The sequence below is a fragment of the Vulpes lagopus genome, chromosome 6 (assembly GCF_018345385.1).
Source record: "Vulpes lagopus strain Blue_001 chromosome 6, ASM1834538v1, whole genome shotgun sequence".
Lineage (NCBI taxonomy): Eukaryota > Metazoa > Chordata > Mammalia > Carnivora > Canidae > Vulpes > Vulpes lagopus.
Window position 1 is genome coordinate 89,711,954 of NC_054829.1, and position 25,848 is coordinate 89,737,801.

Genomic DNA, 25,848 nt, shown 5'->3' on the forward strand with positions numbered 1-25,848 from the left:
GGCTCATTTGGTGGAACATGCAACTCTTGATCTCAAGGTCATGAGTTTGAGCCCCAAACTGGGCATGAAGCCTACTTTAAAAATAATAATTATAAAAGTAAAACATGAGAAGCAAGCAAGCATGACTTCATAAGAGAAAGGAGTGTTTAATAGGGTATTTCTAACTATTTCATTTTTCTTTCTTATAAAATCAATGTTGTGGGAAGAGTCACAATCACTTACCTTATTTAAAAAATACAGGTATCATATGACAATTATGTCTGTCTTCTGTGAAGAAAAAAAAGTGCTGGTATCAGAGAATTTTAAGATCTCTTAAGGATAATTTTTCCCCAAGAATTTTGTATCAAGCAAGGTTAATGAGACAATATAAATTAATACTACTTTATTATTTGTTAATTGTCTTTGCTCAGAAGCTCTTTGTTGATTAGTTTATAAGACATTTGTATCTTAAGTGGAGTTCATAATGATTTTGATGAAACCCAAGGATTTAGGAGATCAGAAAACTAATTTGGCATGCTTACGAACTCATTCTATGACCCTGGAAACTTATTTTTCATCGTTATGCCTACAGAATACAGTCATTTTAAGAAGGCTTTGGAAAATGAAATAAAAAAAAATTTAATTTTACTTTTAACCAGCACCCTTCAAAAAATATTGGATGAAGCAAATAACAGAATAGTAATAACTTTGAGTAAATATTTTTATAAGGATTATGACTTAGATTAACATATTCTGTTCACTTACTGTATAGAAAAAAATAAGATAAAGTACATTAAAAGAGTTATGCAATACAGGTTTTTTATTAATGTAATTAATTTATTTACTTTGATAAATCTAAGAGCTTCTAACAAGTTAGTAATAACAAACCCATAGTCTCATGGAACTGTTTTAAAATCCTAGCAGATTTCTCAGTGAAGTTAATGTCCTTAACAATTCCAAAAAATGTAGGAATACAACAAATTTTGTTGAGAGACTAATGAAAACAACCTAAAGGTCTTAGTATTATTATTAATGGTATCCTTTTGTTTGACCTTTGCTACTCTTGCCTTTTCTGCTTCATTTTTATGCCTAAAGCCCTTACTTATCCAGCAGTGTACCATTTTTCCCAGTAACTGGTCAGGAAATACTCTGATAGCAAAAAGAAATTCTGCACATAACATCTGTTTTACAAATTATAAAGCCCCCTATACAAATATTAGGTATTGTTATCATTATCTTTTGAGTGAAATCAGTAAGAAGTCTTAATATTTCTTAAGAGTAACACTTGCAAATGAAAAGATTATGCTGATATCCAAAGTCTCTTCTTTGATTGCTTGAAAATACAGCCAATATACCACTGTGTCAAGTTTAATTCAATGTAGAAAGAAAACTTTTCATCATGTAGCATTATTAATGTTGAAACGATTTATAATTTTTCAATTATTTTAAACTAAATAATTAGAATGGTGTTTTTATTGACTTCATTTTCAATATTAGAAAAGCAATTTCTCTTATGCTCCTGTTCAGATGACTATATGCCTATAGAGCTTTACCTCTCTAGCTACTCAGGTATTGCAGATAGCATAGTACTCTAAAGCTCAGTTAACATAAGAATCATATGAGGTCAGTTATTTAGGGAGAGCTGAAAAACGCACTGTCAATTATCATACATTTCTGTGTTTTCTAATCTCTGCCCTGCTGTTCTCTCCTACCATATTCCTGTTTCTTTCTTTTCTTTTTCCACTTGTTCATAATACTCTGTTCTTGTTTTGTCTGATAGAGTTGTTTCTTTCATTTTTTTAAATCTTGTAAACTCTTGTTTACAAGAATGAGAAAATAACTTATAAATCATAAAGTAAAGCCCTCCAGAGAGAAAACCTGAGGTTTATCAATAGAGTCATGGTGACTCAATACCAATTTTGATATATGTTTGTAACTAGTAGTCCAGAATTATGGTGATAATTTTACCTGCAGAATTATGTAGAAGTATGTGAGTTAGAAATTACATGATTTTTAACCTATGTTTCTAATTTTAGCATAAGATCATTTTTAAAATGATTTATAGATTCTACTTGCCTTTTTGGGCACTTGATTTCTGTTTATATAAAAGTCTGAAACAATGAGTTGGTTCTAATTCTAGGCAAAAATGAATTATAGAATATATGGGACTGAAGTCAGCTAACTGAATTTGGAACAAATTACCCAAGTATCTGGGTATCTGGCTCTAACTTTCCAAATTTATCAAATAACAGTACAAGAATAAGATAATTTGTAAGCTATTTTTATATGTTTGTCTGATTCTCTAGTAATTTATGCAATAAGGACATAAATCTTCCTTTCTTGCATGAAATCAGCTATTTGAAAAGTGCACTATTTAAACTATAACTTAAATCACATATGTCATAAATTAAATCACAAAATATTTTATTTCAAAACTAGCTGCATACATTTTATGTGACTATAATGAGTCATAATTTATACTAATTCTAATTCTAATAATTTGGAGTTTGTCCACATGTGCTACAGTGTCTAAAAAGTCACCCCGAAATCAGTGGCTTAAAATAAGAATTTTATTTGTTCACAATTTTGCAGGTCAGGAATTTGGGAATAATTCAAGTTAGGCAGTTAAGGTGAGGTATCGGTGTGGGCTTCTATCACCTAAAAGTTCCACTGGGTAGATGTGTGAGATGGCTCACTGTCATGGCTGGCAATTAAAGCCAGGTATCCTTTCACAGCTCTTAGGGGGCTGTCAAAAGAAGTGCATGTGGTTTTACTTTTCAGCTTGCCTGTGGGGTTCTTTCTGCAAGGAATAACCTAAGAAAGGAGCATTCTTTTTATACATATGTATAAATTTTTTTTTATTGGTGTTCAATTTGCCAACATATAGAATAACACCCAGTGCTCATCCCGTCAAGTGCCCACCTCAGTGCCTGTCACCCAGTCACCCCCACCCCCCGCCCACCTCCCCTTCCACCACCCCTAGTTCGTTTCCCAGAGTTAGGAGTCTCTCATGTTCTGTCTCCCTTTCTGATATTTCCACTCATTTTTTTCTACTTTCTGAAAGGATCATTCTAAGAGACCAGTTGTGGAAGCTGAAAGGCCTTTTCTTATCCAGTCCTGGAAGTCATGTAGATAATTCCATGATATCCTATTGGTCAAACAATAAAACCAGACTAGATCCAAGGAGAGAGCATTGGCCTCCATCTTTCAGTAGAAATAGTAGCAAGAGATTTGTAGCCATCTTTAATCTACCCCATATGAGTTCCATATTTATAAATAATTACTGAGTTTAGAAATAATAGAATTTAATTTAAAAAATAGAATTGAATTTAAGTCCTAAAATTGTGCTTGAATGAGAAAAAGAAGATGTAATTATTAAAGTATATAGTTTCCTATTAATGAACAATATGCATGTAAATAAGCACAAGATTAGTCTGACTCTCAGTTTCAGCTCAGGTCATAATCTCAGGGTCATGAGATTGAGCCCGGCATCAGGCTCTGCAGTGAAGAGAGAGTTTGCTTAAGACTCTCTCCCTCTGCCCCTCCCCACCTCACTCTCTCTCTCTAAAATAAATAAATCTTTAAGCACAAGCTTAAATTGGTTACATTAGCCTACAGGTTAATGGAATAATCTGATTTGAAAAATCAAGACTATTAAAATCCAGTTAATTCTACACATCAATATGATTTCTAATTCAAGAGATCATCCTGCCAAATACATCCTAGAAATTTGCCCACATAGTAAAAATATTGAGAGAATATTGCTATTGGTTTTCAGCTAAGAATGTTGTTCAAGGGATCTTATTTTGTGTTAGACGAATATTTCTCTGAATATTGACACATGTATATATAACAACTAAAAATGAAACTCTAGATAACTAAAATTCATTTGCATAGTCATTCATAGAGGCTTTTATAAAAAATTGGCTTCTGATAACATACGATAAATATTTAATGGGTTAGTATATAAGTAAATGCAAATGATATATTATCACCTATCCGATTTAAAATTATGAGATTATGAACTTCTTGAAAAAGTTCCCCAGGAACAAAATCAGAGAAATGTATGAAGTGGGCATATTTTTTGGAAAACCAAATGTTTTTAATAGTTCCTATTAGTCATAATACAATGAATCTTCCATTTTAAATTAATTGACAATTTTTTAAAGATTTTATTTATTTATTCATGAGAGACATAGAGAGAGAGGCAAGAGACACAGGCAGAGGAAGAAGCAGGCTCCATGCAGGGAGCCCGATGTGGGACTCGATCCCAGGACTCCAGGATCATGCCTTGGGCTAAAGGCAGAAGCTCAACTGCTGAGCCATCCAAGGCGTGATCCTGGATCATCATAATCCTAATCATCATAATCCTAATGATTATATTGCTTACCTGGTAATCTTGTGGATTTGAGCTCCTGCACATCAGTTACAGTGTTTGATGCTAATAAAATAGCCTATCTGCTGAAGTGGAGGGGGGAAAAAAGAAGTCCACAGAGGCTGGAGAACAAACAACACTTGAAATATTAATACTGCATGAAATGATGTACGATTTAGGTGCTATGGAACATGCCCTTACTCTCAGGGATATCTTACTCAGCCAACAAGGGCACTGTGGGTAGAAGACCATAATCCAGGCCTGTATATGTGTAAAGCAAGGATACATAAAACATCTTGTGTTTCAGTTTTATAGGAATGAGCAAAGGTTGTAAAAAAATTGAAAATGAAATATGTAGCAGATAATGAAAGGGGCTATATTCTATGCTGAAGAGTATTGCCATCTTTATTTTCCTGAAAGAGGTGATTAGCTGTTAAATAAGAAGAGATGTAATTTATTCCCAATAGGAAAATACCTCTGGCAGATAGGGAATATGACAGAGAGAAAACTAGTTTAGAAACTTAACTGCATTAAGCCAGGAAAGAAGCAATGAATACTTAGAGTTAAGATAATGAGGATGGAGAGAGGGAGTCCAAGAAATATCAAGGAAATAGAAATGAGAGAGTTTGGTATCAGATTTGATTCAGAGCGAATTAAAAAACCTGAGAGTACAGGATGGCTTCCTACTTATTTTAGGAATAGAAAGATATGAGAAGTAGAAATGAATTTTTAGGTAGAGGGAAATGAATGAGATGAAGGTTGCCCTGGAGTGTCTATAGGACAATGTGAGTATACACTTAATAAGTAACTTTATTTATGAGTTGAAGCTTGGAATACAGATGAGTCTAGATTAAGGATTTGTACCTGAGAGTTACCAGCATACAGTAATATAGGCCCTAGACATGAATGAATTGTGTACACAGAGGCTGTGGCTGAGTGTACTTGCTGAGAAGATTAAATGGCCAAAGATAAAGCTATAGTGAAAGGAACAAGTATTAAAGAGACATAATTAAAGACAAAGACTGTATCATGGTAATTGGTTTGGGAATTAATATTTAATTATAGCAGGGGAACAAATGGTAGGTAAAATTATCTCTTTTAAACTATAGCCATTTGTCTATTCACTATGTATGCACAAGAACGGGAGGAAAGAATTTAGGATGATTCACTAGTTCTGTTGTGGACAACAAAATGGACAAACATATCAAAAGAAAATGATTGATTAAAAAAACATATGGGCATTAAGGAGGGCACATGATATGATGAGCACTGGGTGTTATACTATATGTCCGCAAATTGAATTTAAATTTAAAAATATTAAAAAAATGAAAAATATATATGTGTATATTATGTAAAATAACATCTTTGGATACATTAGCTTGTTTATTTTGAAACTTAGAATATATTACGAAAAATATCACACTGTAGAGAAAATTTCAGTTTCATTAATCCTATGCAATTATCTCCCACTGTGAGAAGCTGACTTTCCTTATCTGGAGCAAAGTGAAAGGACTAAGCCTATTATGCTGTCTCTTTGATGTTTTTATAGGATATAATGAAAGATGAATGCTCACTGCTGAAGCTGCAGCTGAAAGAACGGGATGAACTCATTTCCCAACTTCAGGAAGAGCTGGTAAGTGATAAAAATACTTGGCCCACAAGTATACTTTCCTTGCAAGGTTATTTGCTGTAAACCCTCCAACAACTTCTTTGTTGAATGTAATATTATTTATAAATTGATAGTGCTTCAACTGGATTCATTATTAATTTTATAGTCCTATAGTAATGGTGATTTGAAAATCTGAAAAATAAAATGGTCTATAATCTATATTGAACTTTGTATAATTCTAGAAACAGATTATTAAACCAAGGTTACATGTTCTAGTTGTATCTATCAAAAATTGTAGGGCAAAAATAAATAAATACAATAAATTAATTAATTTAAAAAAATTGTAGGGCAGCCTGGGTGGCTCAGCGGCTCAGCACCGCCTTCGGTCCAGGGCCTGAACCTGGAGACCCAGGATCAAGTCCCACGTTGGGCTCCTTGTATGGAGCCTGCTTCTCCCCCTGTGTCTCTGCTTCTCTCTCTCTCTCAAGAATAAATTTTTAAAAAAGTCTTTAAAAAAATTGTAAAGATAAGGCCATATTTTATTTTGTAAAGTGTAATTTAACCTCAGACTGCCCTACCTAGGGATACAATCATGTATTATGAAGTTGTCAAAAATCTTAAAAAAAAATAGATTTTACTTTTTTCACAAAGCTACCAAAAAATATTAACTTAATGAGATTTATTTATGTAATATCCATATTATATAAAAATCATACAAACTATTAAATGTTAATGTTTTCAGGGTGTTTTATTTTTTTTTTCAGGGTGTTTTAAAATGTGATGTTATAAAAAAGTATTAAGTTAAACTTATAATCTTTAAACATTTTGGTAGGTAACAAGAATAGCAGTGTGCATTACTTTTCTAAGTATGTGTTTTCAACTTATATATGTATATCAACAATAGTTTGCCATAAAATTTACTGAGTTAAATAAAAAATGATATGTAAAATAAAAATGAAAAAGAGAGGAATGAAAGGAATTTTAATTTGAGAGTTCCTAACAATACCTATAAAATGAAAAAAAAATTACAGAATAAGAGAACCTGACTCATTATTAAGATAAAAAAACACATTCTAGTTAATAATGTTCTTTATGATGTCAGAGTTGACTATATTAACAATGATATATTACATAATTATTTGATACAATTAAATGACAAAACATTTTATAGACCATCAAGCTCCTGAGAGTTCTTAACATATTAGTGAGATAGCAGACAAATTTAGAACATATTTTATTGATTATTGGCAATAGACAATGTTTTTAATGAAACTTGAACTTTATGAAGACTGTGTTATGATTGAGTTGATTCTAATTATTGGCTTCATAAGCATATTATTGGTGCTTTAGGAAACATATAAACCAGTGTTTAAGCAAGTAATAGTACTATAGACAAAAGGAACATGATTTACATTACTGGGAATAATTTTATGTAAAGAAGTAATTGATTTATTATAAATTTTCTTTATTATACTAGGAAAACATTTCTATATTTAATAAAACTATGTTATGTGATCAAGCTTTGTTAATGTGGCAGAGAAAAAAATCACTGAGTTGAATAAAAATCATGTAGATATTAAAAGTTGCATAGAATCATCCATTTTAACACAACAGAAAATCTACCACACTTTTCAGAGAATGCATATTTTTGGAGGATTAACTCAGAAGTATTCATATTCCCCCCTCAACATTAATTGTGATCAGATCTAAAACATAGCAGCATATAGACGACATCAGACCTTCATTTCTTAAATGAAATGAGAAAGAAAATGATTACTTCAAAAGCCAATATTACATAGTTATACTTAAAGCATTTTACTACCTCTTCCTCCAAAAAAAAAGAAAGTCTTCTTGTTGACATAGTAAAATGATATTCAAGAGTTTGTTTTGTTTTGTTTTTCTTTTTCTGTATAACTTGAATGACTCAAAATGACTATTAGCCTCTAAAATTTCCTGGGTAACAGTCAAGGTATTATTTCCATTTTTGTGCTATGTAGTTTGCATAATCATTTTTGATATTTAAATAGGAAAATGTTAACTTTTGAAAACAAAGTTGGTCTTATTAAAGAGGACCAAAGCTAAAGAAGAAAGTGCGTACGTAATTTGGGGATTTAAGGAAGAAGAGGCATACAAAAAAGAAAAGGCATCATTAAAACTGGATTTACAACATGGAGGAGGGATACAACCCCATAAAAACAATGTAACCGGGATCCCTGGGTGGCGCAGCGGTTTGGCGCCTGCCTTTGGCCCAGGGCGCAATCCTGGAGACCCGGGATCGAATCCCACGTCGGGCTCCCGGTGCATGGAGCCTGCTTCTCCCTCTCCCTGTGTCTCTGCCTCTCCTTCTCTCTCTATGTGACTATCGTAAATAAATAAAAATAAAAAAAAAAATGTAACCTACTTGGAATCGATTAAAAATTAAGTCTTAGGACTTTTGATTCTGTTAACAAATAACTTGTGACATTTTGACAAGGTGGACATTAAACTTCATCTTTATACATTACATACCTAAATTTGAAAATTTTGAAACATTTTAGAAACCAGTTTAGCTGTTGTTTCCTATTATAATAGGTTATAATAGATGTATACGTTGGAGCTAGCTTAGTTCTCTGTTGTTTATCATGGGTTTTTCATTTCTTGACCACTGCTATTATAAGAAATCTATGTACCTTATAAATCAAATTTAGACGTAATTATATCAAGAAAGGATTTATATCCAACTTAATAAACTTATTTTTTGTATGATTGGTTACTTATTCAGCCTCACTTTGACAGTTTCAGGAGTATTAAGAAGTTAATTGGAAAAAGAAAAGGTAGTTGGGGCAGCATGGTGTTGGGGCAAAAGAGAGGTTTTTAAATGCAAGTTTTGGGTTATTTTTAGAGCAGGGTTTTCTAACAGCAGCTCTATTGACATTTGGTACCAGATTATTTTTGGAAGTTCTTTTTTTTTTTTTTTTTATATATTTTTGGAAGTTCTATGCTTTGTAGGACGTTGAGCAGTATCCTGCCCTCCTCTATCCTCTATCCAGTAGTACCTTCCACACATTGCCAAATGTCCGCAGGGGCAAAATTTCCCCCATTTGAGAACCATTGCTTTAGGGTTATTAGAGTATAGTCCCCAATAAAACTGTAAGTTCTAGGATGACTGTCTATCTCTTGGTACCTAGTGGATGAAGTAAAAAGAAGTAAATGAATGAAGCAAATGAATGAAGTAAAAGAAATGAATGAAGTAAAAGAAAAGTGCTATAGAATGGATGAGCTGCTTCTTTGGCTATTACATAAATAAATCTTTGCATGGTATTTTAGGCTGCGAGAGCTGCCATACAGAACACCATGTACCTTGAAATATGAAGGATACTGCTATGGATTGAATTGTGTCCTCCCAAAAGTTAATATGTTGAAGACCTAACCCCCATGGTGGAAGGGGGGTGCTCTTGTCTTTTACCCTTCTTATAAGGGCACTAATCCCACCATACGGCCCTATCTTTAAGACCTGATCTAATTTGATCTAATTGTAATCACCTTTCCAAATCCACAACCCCAAATACCATCACATCAGTGGGGGTTAGGACTTTAATGTGATTTGGGGGGACGTAATCCTTTAGTCTGTAAGGGAAGTAAGGATATCAGAGGTCTTATGGAATTCTACTCCTTCAATACAACCACTTAATGATAATGGTTATAATTTTACTGTTTTCGTATATCCTAATTCTCTGTAAGATTCTAATTGACAAAAAATCATATCTGAGAATAAAAATCAAACCAAAAACCTGGACAAGATTAATGCTAAAGACTGCTAGGAGTTACTGGTTCTGAGTAGGAAATGAGATGAAGAACAGTGACATGTACTTCAATGAGAATTATTCAACATCTTGTTAATAAGGATATTAGCTGAAAGCATGAAAAAGAGCCAACTTTCAGAGTCAGAAATGATAGGAAATCTTTTCTTCTTAATAATTAAATATTTGGATATATATTTAAATATAAGTTTGCACTTATTGTATAGAATATATTTTAACTTTTTGTGGTTTTTTTGTGTTTTTTTTTTATTTAAACTTTTTAAATATTAGAAGTAGAACTCTCCCACCAGCACTGAGATTTAGGGATTTTATGAACTTGCTTCAGGATTTTAATGCATTGGTATAGATTTAGACCAAAAATCTAAACATAATGGCTTAAAGTAAGAATACTCTATCAGAATCAATATAAAAGTTACTTAAAATAAATTATTTTTAACTTTGTTTACCTTTGACTATTCGTGACATAAAGCAGAGAAGTATTTTTTCCCACTTATGAGAAAGTTTGATTCTTTCTCTGGCTGTTAAGTGAAGGTCGTGTTGAAGATTGCAATGTGATTTTATTGCTAGTATAAAACTGAGGGACATGGTAAATATTGCCGCCTTGTTCCTAAAATAAATCTGAGAGATTTATCATAAACATTGGTGGTGAAGTATGTAGCCTTGTGTTTTGGTGGGGTATTTTCTTGTAAATTATTTTTAATCTTGTAAATGACTTCAGAAATTTTATAAATGGTTTCACAGTATAGATGAAAAGTGTGCCCTATATGACTTCAGAAATTGAAGAAAGTGGGATTGGCGTTTATTAATGGATTGATTCAAAATATTTTGAAGAAGTTGAAGCTAAGTAACTTAAAAGTAAAAATAACTTTTGTTGGACCTACGACTGTCGATAGTAAAATTTAATTGCCTTAATTAGGATTAGTACAGTATGCTATGTGTTTACTATTATGTTTTACCAGTAATGTAAATGCCTACTACTTTATCAAAAATGAATGTGTGTGGATAGCCACACTAAAAAAGGTGAATTCTCAGTAATTTATGATTCTAAATGTTTATAATTTGTACCATTTTACTCTTCCCTTTGAAACTTTTGTTCATTTTGTAGCTGATCTGAGTAAAAAGCATCAGATACCACTTTTTACAGTATACTTATTTAAAAACATATTTCTATTTAAAAGGTCAGTTTAAATGAATAACCCCAAAATAAGATTTCAGCCAAAAAGCATACAAATTGTGTGAAAATATACTTAAAACATCCTTCATTAAAACAAAGGTAAAGCCAAATAAAAATACTTCCTATGTTTACCTTCATAATCTTGTTTACCACGTAACATTAATAGTTGTAACAAATAGTTTTTACTTCATTCTGACCTTAGTCATCACATGTTTCTAAGCTAAAGAGTAAGGGGATGCATTGACTGTGAAGCATTTAAACGGGTAAGAAAACTGACTAAAAGCCATCTGCATTTACCAGAGACCAACAATTCTAAAAATGTCAGTTATAAAACTCCTCCCTGAAAGACATGCCGTTTTGTTTGTTTTCCTGCGGATCTGAATCCTAATTTAGTAACTTCAGGTTATAATGTTTACATTTTACATACCTTAAAATTTCTGCTAGCATGTTATTACTCATCTCTTAATAAACATTGTATTTGGGGGGCACCTGGGTGGATCAGTGGTGTTAAGTGTCTGTCTGCCTTTGGCTCAGGTTGTGATCCCAGGGTCCTGGGATTGAGATCCATGTTAGGCTCCCCAGAGGGAGCCTGCTTAGTCCTCTGCCTATGTCTCTGCCTCAGTGTGTCTCTCATGAGTAAATAAATAGGATTTTAAGAAAATAAATAAAATAAACATTGTATTTTTAAGTGAAGATTAATTGGGAGAAATTCCAGTTGAGAACTCTGTATAGAGATTAATAGTTCAGAATCATCTAGTAAGCTTTAAATTAGATTTGTGTTTCCAACCTCTGTAGTACCACATATTAACATTCAATAAATTCAAAATAATAAATGAAAGCAGTTATTATAAAGATGCAAGAATGAATCTCGAGTTACTTCAATTCTGTCATTTGATGTAATCATTTGGAATATTTTTATTTAAGACGTAAACAAATAGAAAAGCAAGATATATATTTTAGGGGGAAATAAATCTGAAATCATACATTAAATATTTTAGTGAATTTTAATAGCCAATTCTGAACTTCTTAATTTTAAATTGTATGTTTCATTGCAATGTCTTAAAACTAATGTACTAACCAAAAAGTTGCATCAAGGCATGATTTAATAGTTGCTTAAGTATACCTTTTGCAGAATCTTAATAAATAAATAATATATTTATTAAAACTTACTACTTTTTGACATGATCACATTTGCAAAGATGAGTATGGCAACCTTTTAACTAGCTGTGTTTCTTTCCTGGCCATCATTAAATTTCATTTTATGTCATGATTATTTAAAGTAAGCTTTTCTTTAAGAAATAGGATTTTAAAAATGATCTCTGTTCTGGGTATCCATTATGGTAGGTACATAACTGAGTTTTGAACATTTCTTTCTCCTACAATTTAAGACTAACTTGAAAACCAGATCACATGAGAGAAGTTCATATATATATATATATATATTTTTGTGTATTATTAAACCTTTTTCACTGAAAGCAAATATTGAAAATCCATACTTGAATGCAAGTAAACATATAAACAATCATTTTTCTCCGGCCTCGTAAAATCCCATTTACTTTATTTAAATGTAAGCCAAGCTCTCAGCTCATTTGTTAATATTTGAATAGCGAAGTATGGAGCTGAATGAAAGGCACCTGTAGAACTGATGAATTTTGAAAAATTGAAGGCAATTGAAGAACTAAAAGTAAAGCATTATGTATAATCAGGTTACTATGCATAATAAAGGGGGAGCTAAAAATAAAAGTCTAAGAAATACATATGGCTAAATAGCACTTTATCAAGAATCTGAAGAGAATAATTTTGATTTGGTTTAAAACATATTCAGAATTCAAATTGAATAAAATTGTATGTCCTTGAAGCTTTAATAACAGAATAATTCCTACTTGATAAGAGAAACATTCTTTTTGCATGAAAATCATATCCTGAATTCATCTTAAAAGTAATTCCCCACTTGCTCTACATTCTATTATAACTAAGGGTATTATTTCATACCAGTCATTTTAAGATAGAATATTACAGGCCTATGGATGATTTACATAAGAACAGACAGCTGTAAGTACTTTCAAATCCTCTTTCTTTTTCATATTTAGGAAACATTAGGAACAGAAAAGAAATAGATTAGGTATACTTAAACATTATTAAAGTGTCAGGCTACTTTCCTTTTTTTTTCTTTCCCCAGGTGAATTAATTGTTCATATCCAGACAAGGCTTATCACAGCAGTAATTACATTCCTCCTCAGGTCTGTGAGATGGATGTACAGTGTGAATGAGGCAATATCCTATGATACATAATGGGGATTAGCCCCAGTTCCTCACACACTCCAGTACCCTGATGAAGAGCTGACAAAAAGATACAATCTAATATTCTATTGCACTTGCCTTGGCATTAGTACATATTTAAGTCTTTATCATGAAGTGCTGTCATACTGAGGTATGGCACTGATATAGGGAAATAATTGTGGTATAATTTAAATGCTAGTATGAAGTTGTTTTACCTTTAAGACATAAATATGTTTTAAAAGCAGCATGCAGGGATGCCTGGGTTACTCAGTGGTTAAGCATCTCCCTTTGGCTCAGGGCATGATCCTGGAGTCTCAGGATCAATTCTCACATTGTGCTCCCTGCATGGAGCCTGCTTCTCCTCTGCCTGTGTCTCTGCCTCTCTCTTTGTGTCTCTCATGAATAAATAATATCTTTAAAAAATAAAAATAAAAAAAATAAAAGCAGCATGCAGCCATACTGTGGCCAAATTAGGCATGTGGCAGAAATTAATTCATATATAAAAGTTGGATATTTTGTGTATTTTTCATTTATAAGGTATAAAGGTATGTCCTATAATAGAGTGGGTTTTCTCTGCATTATTTCTTTTATTATATCAATCACGATTTCAGTGCATAGAGTAACATGCCAAATAAAACCATTTAAGTGGTCAACAAGACATAAAGTCTGAGTCTTTGGCAAGACTCAGAATTAGGGAAACGACTTAGAATTTAGAAGTGTGGGGGGATACAAATCATGTTCTTGAATTACTGGGGGAGTGAATATGCAAAAGAATATATATGTTGTATGTATATTTACACGCACGTTTATGTATATGTGTGTAGATCGGTGTATAAATATAAAACATTATAATGTTCTACTTAACAACAGATTAAACACTTGAAAGCCAGGCTCAGCTAGGAACTTCGCAGCAAGGGTTAACAAGATGGAGTGGAGTAGTGTCTGTTAAGGAGCCAACATTCAAGTGAGGAGACAGGAATAAACAGTTCATTTTAATAGCAGCCATTATTTACTGAACTTTAATTCTTTGGCAAATGCTCTGGTGAATGCTTTTGGTTTATTATTGCTTGACTTTTTATAATTGAGAAGCATGTACTATTACTTCTGGTTCATCTATAATCAAGCAGATATTCATAGGGATTAACTGATTTGTTCAAGTCTGCATAATAAGGGCAGCCCGGGTGGCTCAGCGGTTTAGCGCCGCCTTCAGCCCAGGGTGTGATCCTGGAGACCAGGGATCGAGTCCCACATCAGGCTTCCTGCACAGAGCCTGCTTCTTCCTCTGCCTATCCCTATGTCTCTCATGAATAAATAAATAAAATCTTTAGAAAAAAGTCTGCATAATAAGTAATAGAGTTAGGATTTACAACAAAGCCAACTGTATATGTATATGACTACACGAACATATATTTTCCCCCAATACATCAAAATTTATTAATTACAAAGCACTGAGGTTAGTTTTACATAATAAGATACTACAATTCTCCTTTGCTATAGATAAATAGTATAATAAAAACAATAACTCTTGTTTATTGATTGATGAGCCTGCTTACCAGCCAGGCTTGGGTAGTCAGGGCAGCCAGTTGTATGATATAAAACGGGAAAACTTCTATTAGAGCAATCACCTGAAGCAACTCCTTACTGCCTTAGAAATGAGTGCAGAGGCTTTCCTCAGCGCACTAGGCACATCACAGGCATATTTAATGTCGTTTCTGTTAGCACGTCCTTTTTCATAGATACTTCGTGGAGCCGAATGAGGACACTATAGAAGTCGGTTTTTAAAAACCACTTGTAATATCATGACATAGCATTATCAGAGTGATAAAGAGATTAAGAGAAAATTCTAAGTATTTAACCTAAATGCTAAGAAGACATGTTTTTTAATGATCTTAGGTATATCTGTCTACCTTATGCATGTGAATACAGTGTCTACATATTCACATATGTGTATTTCATATTGCCAATGAATCTATCAAAGTCCATCAAATACAGACTGAGGGAATCCTCAAAAGTGAGGAAACCCACTAATCCAAACATCAGTAACTATCTGATATCCTCTGACAATTATTTTACTCATTTGATGAATAAAACATGAATGACTGGGCTAGAAATGTTTTTTTAATAATTTAGCACCATCTCAATTCCCAGCAATTTGAGCTATAACTAGGACTATTTTAATTTCTGTAAGGAATACAAAGGAGGATTCTATAGGAGAGAGAAACATTTCCCTTCTTCTAGTTTCTGTGGCTGGCCTAATAATGAGGTTGATATAAGACAGATTAATAAGAAGCAAATTTAGGGATCCCTGGGTGGCGCAGCGGTTTGGCGCCTGTCTTTGGCCCAGGGCGCGATCCTGGAGACCCGGGATCGAATCCCACATCGGGCTCCCGGTGCATGGAGCCTGCTTCTCCCTCTGCCTGTGTCTCTGCCTCTCTCTCTCTCTCTCTCTCTCTCTCTCTGTGACTATCATAAATAAAATTAAAAAATTTAAAAAAAAAAAAGAAGCAAATTTAATTTCCTGTATTCAGGATCCTTACATTGGCAGTAGAGGCTCAAAGGCCAGCAGTAGAGGCTTATATGCCATAATGAGCTAATGAAAAGGCAATAGGGCCTGGGGCTTCAAAGGGTTGGAAGACCATTCACAGCTATGTAAGAGCACATATTTGGTAAACAGATATTTGCTATGTCATGTGGAGGAGTTTTTCGTTACCTATATAAAATTATATATAGAGATAAGCTATAATTATCTTTGGTACTGGCTCTCTTCCTGGTAGAGGCTCTCTATCTACATTCTTTCAGATAGTTAAGAGATTAAAAAGCTCTTCATGACTGCTAGGTCATGATTTCCTTCACCTCAAACAACCCATATGCCAAAGTGGCACATTCTGGGTCAGCCTGACTTGAACCCCATCAATTCAAAATTTAAACAAGCATCGTTCCAATAGGAAGCTTGGGCTTACGTATACTTCCTGTGTGTTTCCCTATCACATTCAAATGTGGCTTTACCTTGATTTGATGTCTTTTCTCATCTCATTGATGGACACCTTAATGATGGGCCCTTGGGACGCCTGGGTGGCCCAGTGGTTGAGCATCTGCCCTGGGCTCAGGGTGTAATTCCAGGGTCCTGGGATTGAGGTCCACATCAGGCTCCCTGCATGTAGCCTGCTTCTCCACCCTCTGCTTATGTCCCTGCCTCCCTCTCTCTCTGCGTTTCTCATGAATAAATAAAATCTTAAAAAAAAAAAAAAAAAGATGGGCCCTTGTCATCCTTCTGTGCTCAGCATTCAGCCAAGTGGACATTCAGTGAGTGTTCAAAGAAATGAATGAAATTGATATCTTAGTTCCAGCTACAACATTTGTTAAGGAAACCTTTAGAAGATAAAGCAAAATAATGTCACATTATTTAAATTATTTAATTTGGGAGATAAAAGGTTGAAATAAAAGAGGGAAGGAGTGGTGTTGGTTTTGTATGGTTTAATGAAGGGAGCTCTAAAGACCAAATAAGCTAGTGGTAGAAACATGAAACAGGAACTTGAAATACAAGATGCCACCGCAAACAATGAAGATAAAACAGCAGAGGAAAATAGAACTGTTGAAGTATCTGAAGACTAAAAACTGAAATAAATTATAGAAGTATAAAGAAAGGACAAAGTCAAAATTATAATCTAAAATATTCTAGAGACACCTGGGTAGTTCAGATAGTAGAGCTTGATTTTTGGCTACATCATGGTAATGGGGTATGGGACCAAGCCCTTTGTGGGGCTCCTCACTCAGTGTGGAATCTGCTTCTCCTGATGTTGAATAAATTGATCAAAGTTACAGAACTACAAGATGTCATTTAATAAATCTATGCATATGTGAATTAAATTTGAATACGTTTCCTATGAAGATGCAAAAAGTACTCCACTATAAATGTTCCTTAAGTCAAATGATTTCCCACTATAGCATGCACACACTGGTGGAATGGAATGTCAGGCTGAAAGGAGCAAAAAATATAGAGACCATGCCAAGCCAGGGGTTATAGGGTTTTCTGAGCTATTGAAGTTCAAGAAACTGGTTTGTTTTGGGGTGGGAACCCCTTAAAGTTCTTAGAATTCCCAAACACAATAGTCATTATAAGATTCTCAGTTCCCAGTGTACTCTGCAGCTCTTCGTTTATTCAGCAGTTGGCCAAGAGTAACTTAACTCAGCGTTTAAAGGCTCCCAGGGTTTGAGGTAGCTGTACCACCCCAACCTTCTTTTCTTTCAATTGCATAAGTTTCGTCAATTGTCCTTGATCTGCGAGCAAACTGGTCTGGTAGCAACCAACGCTAAATAACTTTTAAAGTGATGTGAATTTTAATAAATGCAGCAGTGCAAAACACATCTAACTTCAACATCATTGATGTATTAACCACATAAGCTCCTCCTCTCATTGTTCTTTATTTTAGTTTTTATTCACTTTTTCATCATGTATTCCATTTACAAATTCCTAACTACTCTGTGAACTATGTGGGTTTTGTTGTCATTCTCAGTGAATTGCAAACAGGGAACTTTCTTGTCACCTAATGAGCAGCAGAAGAGAGACTTAGGGATGCTTTTAGGGTTCTGCCTTTGCTTAAGATTGACTTCTTCAAGCTGGATGTGGAAAGAGATGCCAAATTTTGGAAGAGGAGAGGTCAGATAGGATGAACCAAAAATATATTTGTTTATTGATTGTTACTTTCTAGCTAATCTGACTTTTTCAATTAAAATCACCACTCTTCATAGTTGTCACTTTGTACACTTGAGGTCTTGAACTGCATAGCCTATCTTGTTATATGCAATCCATCATTTAAAGAAACTGCATCATTACAAAATTTCCAAGGATGAGAGTCTATGTATTTTTTTTCCTGCCGCGAACTTTGTCACAATAGGCATATTTGTTTTAGGCATACTAGTCAAGCTGCTTGAAAGATGACACTATGCCTGTTATACTGCTCAAGATTGGCTCCATAATTTGAGTTGTCTCTAGTACATTGCAAAAGGCAGATACATGGCAAGTTTAATGTCATCCATCTGATGTAATTGAACTTAAAGTTGAATGAATAACACCTCAGTTCATCCTTGAAACTTTAGGAACTCAACTGCCATTATATCACAGCAGATTCTGCTTCTAAAAGAAGTCTTACTCTTTGCATACGTAGTAGAGGTACTTTTTACATAAAATTATGATCTTGACTAAATACTAGGTAAACTTTATTTTAGACTAGATTTTTGAAATCTTTTTTTTTAAATAAATGTTATATAGTAGCAGAAGAGGAAAAAACTGTGTTATGTATTATTCCACTACCTCAACTTAATTCTTTTGGATATATTCATGTGTTTCTCTAAATTTTTTATATAATTGAAATGATAATGACTGTGTATTTTACACTGTGATTTTTTCTTAATTATATGTCAAACACATTTTATATATTTAATTATTTTCTCAAAGTAAATTCCCAAAGTTACATCATTGCAGTAAAGGGCAAGACCTCCTTTTAAAAAAAAAAATTAAAAAAAAATTTATTTTACTTAAAAATAATTTAATATAGTTGACATACAATGTGTATTAGTTTCAGTTGTAAAACGTAGGGATTCAACTTCTGTCTACAGTGTGCTATGTTAACTACAAGTTTATTTTTGCTTTTGTTTCCCTTGCCTTAAAAGACATCTCTAGATAAATGTTGCTACAGCTGATGTCAAAGAAATTGCTGCCTGTGTTCTTTTCTAGGATTTTTTATGGTTTCAGGTCTCACATTTAGGTCTTTAATTCGTGGTGAGCTTATTTTTGTGCATGGTGTTTGAAAGTGGTCTAGTTTTATTCTTTTACATGTTGCTATTCAATTTTTCCAGCACCATTTATTGAAGAGAATGTCTTTTCCCCATTGTAAATTCTTTCTTCCTTTCTCATAGATTAATTTTTCATATAATTGTGGGTTTATCTCTGGGCTCTCTTTTCTGTTCCATTGACCTATGTGTCTTTTTTGTTCTAGTGCCATAGTGTTTTGATTACTACAGTTTTATAATGTATCTTCAAATCTGGAATTATCATACCTCCATTTTGTTGTTCTTTCTCAGGATTGCTTTGGCTATTTGAGGTCTTTTGTGGTTCTCCTCAAATTTTAGTTTTATTCTAGTGCTGTGAAAAATGCTATTAGTAGTTTGATAGGGATTACATTGACTCTGTAGATTGCTATGGGTAGCATGGACATTTTAACAGTGTTCTTCCCTATGAGTGTGGAATATCTTTCCATTTGTGTCATCTTTAATTTCTTTCATCAGTGTTTTATAGTTTTCAGAGTACAGATCATTCACCTCCTTCATTAAATATATTCTTAAGTATTCTATTCTTTTGGGACAATTGTAAATGAAATTGTTTTCTTAATTTCTCTCTGCTACTCCATTATTAGCATACAGAAATGCAACAGATTTTTCTATATTAATTTTGTATCTGCAACTTAAGTGAATTTAATTATTCTAATGGATATTTTGGTAGAGACTTCAGGATTTTCTATGTATAGTATCATAAGACTTCCTTTTTCAACAAGCATTAGGTATTTTTGTTTAACTAGATAACTACTATATAACATTTTTTCTAATTCTGTGGTCTAAATACATTATACTTATACAAAGTAATTATATAAATATAAGTAATATTTTATTGTTTATATATAGTTAATATATATTTAACTAAATATTTTTACTAGTAATATTCTTCAATTATATATTAAAATAAGCATGTTAAATGAATCCTCTTCTTGAAACAAAAATTTTAATAACTTTATTTTTTAACTTTTCTGTCCCTACTGCAAACATGTACAAATAAGTTGAATGCCCTTCATTTTAGTTGATGTATTCAGCTAAAGCTATAGTAGATATAGATACACATTTGATAATAAACACTGTGATAGTTTTTTCTGAGCCATAGTAAATGGGCAAAATATATTTTTTAAAAATTAAGCTTCAGTGTTTACTCATGTGTAATAATTTGATTCTTAGAAAAGAATATCACCTAAATATGTTAATTGCTTTGAGTCAAATTCCTTTTTTCTTTTTAACTGATTATTCTCTTAGTGCGTATACTAATATGGCTACCAAAGGGGACTATTTTAGAGATCTATAAGGAACAAAATTACTTTCTGGAAACATGTCATGTTTGTCATTAGGCAAATAAACATTATTCCTTTTGTCAGTTCCAGAATCTGCAAAAAAAATTCCTATTTTAATTTTACTCAAACATTTACCTACTAAAAATTTACCTCAAAGGACTCTAATAAGGCCAGTCTTTCCCAACACTTTACAGATTTGTCCTTTGAGAACCAAATGCTGTGTACTTGAGCAAAATATTATGGAACAATGAAATTGTAACTTATTTATAGTCTTCTTCCATAAATAATATACTAAATTTATTTTCTGTAAATAAGAGATTTTCTTTGTATAAATGGGAAGGTCCATGCTTATAAAATGAAGTACATGTATCCTATCCATACTACATCACTGTGGAAACAGGAAGACATTATATACTTACTGTAGCTTTAAAGACAAGAATTATTTATTTGGTGCTTTCCCAATAATATTTAATTTATCCCAATTAAATATTTTATTTAAATCTAGTTGCAAGAGATTTTCTTTTCTTTCTCCATACATCATTGATAATATTTAATGCTTTGTCAGCATGCCTGTCCCAATAACCTAAGGGTTTATTTAGTTCCTCTTTCTTTTTTTTTTTTTTAAGATTTTATTTATTTATTCATTCATGAGAGACACAAAGAGAGAGAGAGAGGCAGAGACACAGGCAGAGGGAGAAGCAGGCTCCACACAGGGAGCCTGACGTGAGACTGGATCCCAGGTGTCCAGGATCACACCCTGGGCTGAAGGCGGCGCTAAGCTGCTGAGCCACCTGGGCTGCCCAGTTCCCCTCTTTTTAACACAAGGATAATGTAAAGTAGTCTTGAAGGTATGGAGATTACTAATAACCCGCTCATTATGCCTATTCCCTGGGACTTTTATCTTGCCAGTAAGAAAAGATGGTAAGGGATTTGTGTATCCCTATAAAGACATTTCACCCAGTACTCAGTATTAAAAGCCAGGGCATAAAATAGTGTAAATGAGCTATAAGTGCTCAAATATTTTAAATGAATAAATGAATATATTATTCTAAGCAGACAAAATACATTCCTAATTCCTCAGTTGAAATAAACCTTTCAATAAGCTACATATGCAAATCTAAATGAATTTTTGCGTATTTTCACAATTTAATGGAGGTTCTCTATAGGTTCCATGTCATTGGGCCCTCATGGAAGTCACATGCCTATTTCCCTTCCTGATATTTACAGGGTGAATATTAATGACCAGAGTAAACTCGGAAGTGAATAATTTATTTCTTGATAATGATAAGATGGTTAAGTCCTTAGAATTTTATGTAGGGTTCTCAAAGTATGTTAGTTCTCACTAAGCTTAATGAAATATTAGTACTAAACACCATGTTGATGTTAGATGCTACTTGAATTAATAGTTTCAGAATAATATTTATTTTACTGTTATATTCCTAGGCTAAACACAGTGCAGAGGAAAAAAATTAACTCCTTTTCAAAAGTATCAGTGGATTGTTTACCTTCAATGCAAATTAAAAGCTGAATGTATATATTAAACGTATGTCATTTTTCCAACTGCTTCCGATATTTATTTTAAACTATTGTTTCCATTTGTACCTACCAACTTATTTTCTTAGTATTTTAATTTTACTTTTTTCCAAACTAATGCAATTACAGCTTTATATATTTGAACTTTTTTTTTTTGAGATTTTATTTATTTATTCATGAGGGAGAGAGAGAGAGAGAAAGGCAGAGACACAGGCAGAGGGAGAAACAGGCTCCATGTAGGGAACCTGAAGCGGGACTTGATCTATCCCGGGACTTCGGGGTCATGCCCCGGGCCAAAAGCAGGCACTCAACCACCAAGCCACCCAGGATCCCCCTATATTTGAACTTCTAAATGCAATGAAATTTAGACATATTTGCCACTTCACATTTAAGGCCTCTTTTATGGTATGAAGTATTTATTACCTTGGAGTCATGAGACCACCTGCAAGACTGTAATTCCGGCTCAGTGATATGCTTAGAATCCTTGTGTTGATACATGAGATTTGTCCCCTGAGCATATTTTATTTAAATCTAGTTGCAAGAGATTTTCTTTTCTTTCTCCATACATCATTGATAACATCTAATGCTTTGTCAGCACGCCTGGAACGCTCATCAAAGATGACAGCTTAGGAAAACTGGATTTTCCCAGAGAGACATATCCAACTAGAATATTATTTTAATTTTGCCAAGTTGAAATAGATTATACTAGATTGTTTTAATTGTATGCAGAACATCTGGGAGAATTTTGCTGGAGTCTAGAGAATCATATGCCATTGTGAAATGTTTGCCTTATTACAGGCAACACAAGGTATGGGACATAATGGTGCATGTTTCCTAATTTTCTCACAATTTCACTTTACTGAATTAAGCCTAGAATGCAATAACAGAGATTTTGCCTTTTAAAACTGGTGCACTCTTACATGACTTAAGGATATTTCAAAATTCAGGAGAAACATTCATATTTTGATCATGTTTCCAACATTGGGAGATGGTTAGACATCTGTTCTGACCTGATGTGAGATTTCTGATATTGTTATATGTGGAAATTGCATGGTACCATGAGTAGAAGGTCAACATACAGTTGACAAAATTTCATCCCTCCTCACCCATTGCCCCTCATTTCCTTATCTGCCTGATGAACAGAAACATGATCAGTAAGCACACAGAACAGAAATTTAGAACAAGCTAACCTTTGAGTCTGTCATCCTGATGGAGAATTATTAGTCAAATGCCAGAAACTGCAGAAAAGTTGTTTGTAATTCCGGTAAACAGACATTCCATTGGGCCTCTTCAACTAAAAAACCCTGCTATTTGGCTTCTCTATTCCCTTCATGGCCCTCTCTGACCTACTCCTAGAATTCCTGGCAGACAATCTAACTTGTCTAAGGATTTCTAAATTTCAACACAGTAATGTTATATAGGGTATTCATATCTACATAGGAAAATAGTATCAGCTAATATATTATTAAAACTTAATATGAGTAATTTTATAGTTAATGAGGTCTCATGGAATATTTTCATTCTTAGAACAGAACACTGTAAACTTTATTATATGATTACTTAAAATTTAAAGTCATTAGTCAATACTGTGGTCTTTGAGTTAGTGGCTTGAATTGAAATTAATTATAGTAAATTAATGATATAATACAATATAACAAATTGTAAAAGTATAGCAATACTATATGTTGTGTAATATAGTTACATTCTGTTATAGAATACATATAAAATATGACCTATTCTGTAAAGTATCCTTTTTATTTCTGCTGCTTTAGTATCTTGAGATTTATTATTTTATTAAATCTGCTATTACAATGAGCATCACTTATTTAGTAGAGGAGATAATCCTTGATTTTATTGGAAAGAAAGAGTTTAAATCGGTTCCACAAACATCTAATATTAAAAATTCATGTGGGTGGAGAAGAATGAGGAAAAAGGTTGTATCTTAATTTAGAATTAAGAAACAAAATAACCATTTTCTATTACAAAAGAGGTTGACTCTGCAACATTAATTTCACCATGGGAAATCTGTAATCTTCATTTTAGAGAAATTAATTGGTAGCAATACTGTTTATAAAATGCTGTGTGCTCAAATCTTTGAAGAACTTTTCTACATTATGATTAGCCTAACATGTCTAGCCTGGAGTGTTTCACATTTTTCTAGCTTTGTGATTATATCTTCCCACTAGCAATCTGATGAACTGAAGTAGGCAGCTATGAATTTCAGCTAACTCAGGTGTAAGGGTTTATGAGTATTAAAAGTAATAATTTAAAATGTCAATATTTTTTAAAAATGGCAATATTCAAAATGTTCCATAGTTCATATATTTTATATCTTCACTAACTACAATGCCTATATGTACAACTTAAAGCAGATCAACGAAGTGCCATTATATTGCAGAAAGGGTCATCTTCATCTATGAAAGCTATAAAGCCACTCACAATTTTTTTTTTTAATTGTTACAACCCTGTCCACAAGACACTGAATTTCCATGGCAGTTGTAGCATTTCTTATCAGAGAGTAAATTCTTTTTTCATTTGATGGAATGGTATCTGGGTCAATAAACAAAGAAACCAAAAAACCTTAAAAAGGCAAAACTGACAAATAATACCCATGCCCCCATGTAATTGGTATGTAAATTGGATTACCTGATTCCGTGCAGCACTAAAATACCATGTCTCTGCTTTATCCGTTTTGAGCATTTTAACTGTATTCCAGAGTCAGATCAGCAGCTAGAGTTAGTTGTCACTAAATGATGCGTTTCCTTCACTTTGGAAGATAAGATCAGTGTCTAAAAACCTCTGTAGCTAATACCATATGCCTTCTCAAAAATAACCTTTATTATATGTTTGTGACTTAGTTAACTCCTTCCTAAGACCAGAAGTCAGAAATGTGGTTGGGGGAGGTGTGGGAAAAAAACTAAAAAATCAGTGCCTAAAGAAGAAAATATTTCTGACTGTGTCTCCTGACATAGACTGAATCAGGATGCATTTTGTATTAGAACACTTATTATCTAAATTTTATCCTTCACCCAGGTTTCTGACTACTCCACGGAATTTTAAAAGTTGGATTGATATTTATTATGAAACAAGTAATAGCTGTATTATCCCTGTTTTGAGGGCTGTCCCAGTACTCTAGAAGTGTGTCTGGCTTTCGTTTGTCTTCACAATAACCATGACTCCTAAGTAGAAAGAGTATGGTTTATCTTGGCAAGTCCTTCCTATGACTTGCCCACTGAATGAAAATTTGGGCAGGACTAACAAATGGGAACTTCCTGTATTTAATCTAAAAGACTGCTGGTTTTTGTTTTTGTTTTGTATTTCCTTTCTTCTGAATGTTGGCTTATTTAATAGTTTCTCTTTTCTCCCCTCAATAAAAAGTAAAGCTTGGCATTAGTGAGTACTCAGTAAATGGTAATGACCCCCCTAGCCTTCATTGAACTAATTTGTTAGTCAATATACTTTATTTCTTCTCCCCAGTGTCTTTTTAAAAACATCCTTAAACAAACTGAATTTTGAAAGCAAAATTACAAATTTTACCTTGTTTATAAAAAAGGACTCTGAGATTAATAGCATCATTAAAACTCTAGATATTTTTCTCTGCCAGGAACAAGTTAGACCAGAGATATGGGGTGCTTTGTTGTTGTCCTTATATGCATAACTCTACTTTCTTGATTCAATTAGCTCTATGGCTAAGTGGAGCCATCTCTTTGCTTGTGGAATTAGATTGATCTTTGCTGGATAAATATATAGAAAACTAACAGAAACATAGAACCAAAGTAGGCACAGAAATGATGGCCCCGGGATGAACCAGTATCTGGATTGTATAGGAAACCAGTATATTTTAGGTGAGCATTAGAGTCTGAAAGGGGAAGAAGAGGAGCAATGGGCTACCGAATGCAGCGTGCTTTGAATGTACAGAAAAAAGAGACTGCGGGAACTGGTCCAAGGTGTCTGAGTGTTAAAGAGAACCATCAGGAAATGAAGTA

The 25,848-nt window shown here is 33.2% G+C and overlaps 1 protein-coding gene across 5 annotated transcripts in view; it reads left to right on the plus strand.

The window, feature by feature from the left end:
* CCSER1 (coiled-coil serine rich protein 1) overlaps window positions 1–25,848 on the plus strand; it is an 880,050-nt gene that overhangs the window by 648,007 nt on the left and 206,195 nt on the right. For all 5 annotated transcript variants that reach the window (XM_041759585.1, XM_041759583.1, XM_041759581.1 and 2 more), the window contains one exon: window positions 5,904–5,987. In XM_041759585.1, coding sequence (XP_041615519.1) covers window positions 5,904–5,987 — 84 coding nt within the window. The remainder of the gene's footprint in view (window positions 1–5,903; window positions 5,988–25,848) is intronic.